Genomic DNA, 6,299 nt, shown 5'->3' on the forward strand with positions numbered 1-6,299 from the left:
CAAATGGTTTGTCCATTTCAGGTCGCTGGTTGGCAGGCCCCTCTAAGGCCTTTCATTTTTCCTTCTATGCCTCCCGGGACATTGATCAGAAGATGAGTCTGAGCATCATACCATCTAACTCTTTTAACCAATGCCTGGCTAAAACTGGAATGTCCAGCTCAGTATATTTAAAAATCACCCACAAAAAGAGGTTCTGCAGGTCCTCACAAAACCTGGAATTTCCACGAAGATGTCTGATCTTTATAATCCAAGCAGTCAGCATTGAAGTTAAGCTTCCAGGAGGCAGTTTGGTCCTTATAATCCAAGCAATCAGTGGTTGAGTTAAAACCCAAGCTTGAAGCTCCATATCCCTGGGTGGAAAGAGAAGCTGGGGACTGATTGAGATGGCTGGTGACTGCATTGGTACCCATGGGACTGAGTGTGGTCCCTGGTCCAGGAAGCTGGTGATGCATAGGGGTCAAATAAGATCCACAGTCCATGCCCCCAAAGTAGGAAGTTGAGCCAGCATATCCTTGACTATAACCTGAAGCCTGAGTATAGGTCATGGGATAGGACCTCTGCATGCAGGAAGAGGAGGTGGACAAGGGATCTGACAGTGGGGAGATGGAAGCTGGGCTCCAGATAGACACAGGAGCACTGCTGCTGGAAATGGCTGGGACTGAGGTGCTAGAGGGGGGAGTGAATTGGCCACTTGTTCCACTCTCTGAACTCACTTCCCGAGCAGGAGACGTCTTCTTTTTGGCAGGTCTCACTTTGTTTTGACCTCCATTCTGCTGTTGCTGCTGCTGTTGGCGGCACTTAGCTCTTCGATTCTTAAACCACACCTTGAAAGGGAAAGAAACTTCTTTAACATGGTTTCAGTGACTCCTTAAGGAAAAGAGTGGCTCCCAGATTATCAATCTGTCCTAGATGGACAGATGAGCTAAGCAGACAATCTCTCCTGCCAGTGAAACTCTCATATATGTTCCTGGAATTATAAGAAAGTTGGGGAGGCTCTATCTAAAAGCATTTGACCCTGCTTTACTCCTAGCTCAGAACAGTAAAATTTAAGATAATTACCCAAATCATGACTAAAAATTCTCCCCCTCACTTTCCTATCTCTTATTTCACCCCAAATACACACATACACATAAGACCCAGCTGCATTTTGGAACACTCTCACAATGGAATAGAACATATCTATGTCTTTTGGATGGGAGCATAAGAGAAGTGAGGGAAAACAATCTGTTGTTACATGCCAGCAAGAACAGCCTAAATTCAAACAGTTTACAGTCCATCTTCCAGGTAGCAACTACTAATATGTAGGTTGGTTCCATCACTCTACTTTTTGTCTCTTCTAGAAAGACTCACAGAAGAAAGCTCCCAGGAGAAATGATCCTGTTGAGGAAGAAGGTCTGAAAGCTACTATTTGCCAAAACCTACTTTATGCTAAGTGGAGTGACTCGTATATACTCTGCTTTGAGCTCAAAGACAGACTTCTCTCCTAGGCTCAAGTCTGAGCCTTCAGGATAGTGCCACTTGACACATAGTTTACTGTATTATTGGCTTGTCATTGGCTTGTCAACTTTGCCTCTGTGTGTAACTTTGAAAATCCTCTTTACCAGCCTTCTTCATGTTCTGCAATGAAGGTGTTGTGTTTGGTGTGTGAGGGGGGCTTATCAGGGAAGCTAGTGGCATTTTCTAGGCAAAAGTCCTTAGTTGTCCTCTTGAATGAGCTCTCCACATGGGTGTCTTAACTGTGGTAAAAATGATGCCGTGAAGGCTGAGCACAAACCACCAACCATGCAGAGCCATTTATTTTCTTTCAGTTAAGACTTTAGTTCAAGCCTCCCAAGTGCTAGAATTTCTTCTATCTGACTTTGAAAAAGGCTCTTTTTGATCTGCAGTTCATGCTGATGTGTCCTAGCTGAAGGGGAGTCCCAGGTGTACATGTGGTTTAGGTGCTAAACATTCTTTCCAGAGAAATCTATATGGGACTTGCATTCCAGAAGAGTTGGGAGTTTACTTTCCTCTCCAGCTTAAGGTCAAGTTAAGGGGGAGTAAGGGGAGGGGGAAGGTATCATTGGGATACCACGTTGATATCTTATCTGCTGAATGGCTCAGATCTAGCAAATTCTGTTCCATCCCTAAGAAGTCAAAGAAAACACTCTTACTGTGTAATTTCTTCTTCTACCACCAAACTGACATGTGACCTTGAGCAAGTCATTTACTCTATTTCTTCATCTGTAAAAATACTGGAACTATCCAGGAGCTAAGCTTCTTTTACCCCTAAAAGTAGATGAGAAGGGGAGGGGCGAGTTCCAACGGGGGAAGGGAAGAACTAAAATATTATGTGACTATCCTTGAAATCTGCCGAGGCTGGGCTTCTGTCCACCAGGGGTCCAAGGGTTCTAGGACTGTGCTTTATCGCTGCAGCTAAATCACCAGTCTTACCTTGCCGACTGGACCGGAAGAACCTTGGTTATAGGATTGGGTAGGGGTGGAGGGACAAAAAGGGGCACGAGGAGAAATCAGACACTCAAGAGGCCCGGAGAGAAAAGTTTACTGGCTTCCGATGGAGCCGAGCGTTTAGTTTAAAACCTTCCTTTGGTCCCCTCCGAGACCTGGAACTCTGCTGGGTCCTCACCAAACACAGTGCTGGGGGGAGGGGTGGCACGGTCAGGAAGGATGGCTGTGTCTACCTACATCTGCCCTACCTGCACCCTGGACTCGGGCAAGTTGATTTTCAGCGCCACCTCCTCCCGCATGAAGATATCTGGGTATCGGGTCTTCGCAAATAACGCTTCCAGCACGTCTAGCTGCGCCCGGGTGAACGTCGTCCTCTCCCGCCGCTGTTTCCGAGGGGTGGCTGCGGGACAAGAAGCCCAGGGCCCTTTAGGGTGCGGGAGCAGCTTCTCAGTCACAAGGGTCTCTGCGGGTGTCCGACTCCCGCCACGCCCACACTCAGCACTCCCCTGGTCCTCGCAGCTCAACCCGGACCCTACCCGTGTCCTCCCCATCCCCTCCCGGTCTCGGCTCCTCTGGCAGACACTACCCCTTCCAAGGAATGCCCCACTCCGCCTGACGTCGGAGATGGCTCCAGACAGAGCGTCTCCTCGAAAGCTAACCAAAAAAAAAAAAAAAAAAAAAAAAATGGAGGACAAAAAACAAGAACCCTCCAAAATCAACCCCTAACCATCAACACAAAAACCCCACTCTGTGAAGTCAAAGGATCCCTGAGGACCGGCAGCTTGAACTGATGGGGCAAATCTCGATTCTGCCCGAGATCTAGGCTTTTTAGGACTCCAAGGGGCCTTTGTTCGTCCATCTTTCAAATGGGGGCATATTTCATACTTCTTGTTCTAGGAGGATTTTAAAAAACAGATCTTATCGGAAAGGAAAGCACTCACACCCGGGGTAAATCACACCTCTAAGGATTAGAGGCTAAGGGCCTGGAGGTCAGAGGGGAAGCCCCAGGCTTGGCGGGGAGAATTTATGATGAGAAACCCGACTTCGCCAAGAGGGCACTTCCGAGGAATTGGACTTCGAGGTACAGGCAGGGTCCCCTCGCCCAAATGACAAGGGCAGTAGCCTTCCTCGCCCCACTCCTACGCTGTAGATCCACCTACTCCCTTTCCCCCAGCCCCTGTCCTCTCCTCGGCCGGTAAGTGCCCTGTGGCTTTGAGCTGCTTCTCGGAAGGAAAACCCAGTGGAGACCTCGCCTGGAGCTGGGGCGGGGGCGACGCCACCGCCAACCGCGGCGCTCGGGGGAAAGAGTGTCACAGCCCCGCGGAGCGGGCGTGGGGAAGGGCAGGGCAGCAGTGCCGCGGGGCTCACTTACCCGGGTAGCCCACCGAGGGGTGCAGCAAGTCCATGCCCGAAGTGGTCAGACTCAGCCCATTGACTGCGTAAGGCGGTTGCTTAAGATAAGACATCATGCTAAGGTTGTTTGGAGGCGCAAAGTCGGCCCAAATCCGGGGGACCCAGCCGGAAGGTCTCGCTTCGCCCGGGGTGGACAGATTCAGAGTCCTGGTGGGTGGGTTTGGAGTGGTGGAGCTAAGGCAAAGCAAACAAACAAACAGAGGTGCTGGTTTACCGCTTCGGAGGACGCAGCTCTTCCACGTTCCGCCACTAACTTAAGAAGAGCCCGGGCTATGCACTGCAGAGGCTTTTAAAGGACTTGCAAAGCCTCCCCCCCTACCCCGCTCCCCTCCCCAGCTTCTCTGAACTAGAGGAGATGCAGAGAGACCAGATAAACCTGTCTTCCCCACCCCCAGCCAAAACTTAAAAAAAAAAAAAAAAAAAAAGACCCGAAGAAAGCAATACAATCTGCCTCCCGCTCCCCACCCCAACAAAACCCCACGCCTCCAAATGCACACATTGCATTCCTATCCCTACATTTGCATAGGACTCCTTGGCTGGCACTAGCTAATTGTCTCAAACAAAACTTGATTGGGGCCATTTGCAGAGACAAAGAACTCTTTGGCTAAATAAATAATGCAGATAACAAAGGCCATTGGTGAGAAACAAAGAAACAATTCAAGACATCTACCTCTCCCCAGACTGTTGCCTTTCCAAGGCAGATTTTAATTATCTTAGCTTTTTACCACTTTCAACTGCTGCGAACCTAAAATGTCAGTGCACTTAACATCTAAAATACCAACTTGCTAAACAGCAAACTTGAGAAAACTGCTCAACCACTATTATTCCACATTTGAAGTCATTTCCAGCAATCATTTTCACCTAATTAGTAGTCTGGGTAATTAGATTTCGAGGTAAGTAACAGATTTATTAGGGTTTTGGAGAACTTGATTATATGTGTCTAAAGAACTAAAGCTAAACAAACAAGTATTTAACTTTTTATCGACACCCATCAAATATTTAAACGCAGTGCAAAAAAAAGTCTTCAAGTTTGGCACAGGGTGTACTAGGAATTCTGAAGTAAAGTTAGAATCCCACCAATCAGATAATGACAGGCTCCCACATTTGCAAGTAGAAAGGGTGCACATTTGTAGCGCAAGCCGCTTCCATGTTGATTTTGATGTGTAGAGGTTGCAGATCCTGCAGGAGGCAAATTTTCGGGCATTTGGGTGCTCAGCAGCTACAGCAGAGTTTCCTCTGCGCCTTTCTGCACATTCTAGTTTTGAAGAAAGTAGATACACAAACACCCAAAGTTGTGAAACTAATAGAATTTCTCCCTACCTTTCAAGTGTCCTAAAATCCTATAAGAAAAAGAGCTCAGAGAGGGAAAAGGAAGGAAGAAAAAGAAAAGTTATTTACTTTATTTTGTTGAGTATTTCTCGCTCCCTCAAGCAAAGGGATCCAAAATGGATGTTTATAGACTGGCTGTTTGCAATTTTGGCTTTTATTTTCCTAAAAGGTGGCACTTCTCCTGCATGGATCTCTACTTTGCAACTTTGACACTATGAGAGATTGCTTCAAAATGGCGGACACAAGATTAGGAGAAGTTCCCTCTTACTTTTACAGAGGTCCTACTGAGTTTTAAGGACTCTGGATTTTCATATTTACATTGCTTAAGAGATCAAGACACAAAACTCCACAGATGGAACCCAGTTACTTCAACTTCTTCCTGATTTAAATTCACAGCACAAAAATCATGCTTTTCCACCCTTAGATCTAATTTAATGTAATTTTATAAATGCCCTTGTCAGAGTTTGTATTATTTCACCAATAGAACTAATTTAGTTGCTCCTACAACAAAGACCTGATGTTTTATCTTTTCCTTTCAAGATAGTTATTTGGAGGCTGTGAAAATAATATTGCTTTAAAATACAGTCATGTATTGGTTTTAATAGCCTCTTAGCTGGAGTTCTTTCTTGTTTAATGCAAACTTACTATGTCGGAAAGTTCTGAACTACTATAGAAGCAACTGAAATCATATCGGATGTGCATATGAGAAATATGGAAGTGTTCTTACATGTATAGCTCTCACCCAATTAGAAATGCCTGACACATCACACATTAAAGTAGCACATTCCAGCATAAAAAGCAGTTACAAACAGAAAACAACAGGACAGAGATCCTTCTTGGAGCTCCTTTGCTCTACCATCGAAAAATGACCAAAATTCCCGGCATAGACTGTCTTCCATTTACTACCGGATGCATCTTTAAAAGAAAAAGGAACAAAACAAAACTACGACGTGTTCTCCACAGCTAGCTAGCTAGGTATGCGCTCTCCAAAGAAGAGGCCTTAGACACTTCCATCTAACTTTCAAAGCCCTGCCAGGAAGCCTTCTCCCTTCCTCTCTAAGCAGAGCCCAGAAGGGGAAAAAGAAATCCCTTTTCAAAAATACAAGCCT

The 6,299-nt window shown here is 46.2% G+C and overlaps 1 protein-coding gene across 2 annotated transcripts; it reads right to left on the reverse strand.

The window, feature by feature from the left end:
- Nucleotides 1-203: 203 nt before the first annotated feature.
- On the reverse strand, nt 204-3,917 carry OTX2 (orthodenticle homeobox 2; the record flags this gene model as incomplete). Of its 2 annotated transcripts, none has more annotated exons than XM_079699707.1 (3): nt 204-824; nt 2,697-2,848; nt 3,821-3,917. In XM_079699707.1, the coding sequence occupies 3 exons, from the start codon at nt 3,915-3,917 to the stop codon at nt 204-206; spliced, it is 870 nt and encodes a 289-aa protein (XP_079555833.1). The 2 variants fall into 2 exon arrangements, with proteins under 2 accessions (XP_079555833.1, XP_079555832.1); XM_079699706.1 differs by having other exon boundaries at nt 2,697-2,872.
- Nucleotides 3,918-6,299: the final 2,382 nt, after the last annotated feature.

Source organism: Hyperoodon ampullatus (genome assembly GCF_949752795.1).
Source record: "Hyperoodon ampullatus genome assembly, chromosome: 3".
Taxonomy (NCBI): Eukaryota; Metazoa; Chordata; class Mammalia; order Artiodactyla; family Ziphiidae; genus Hyperoodon; species Hyperoodon ampullatus.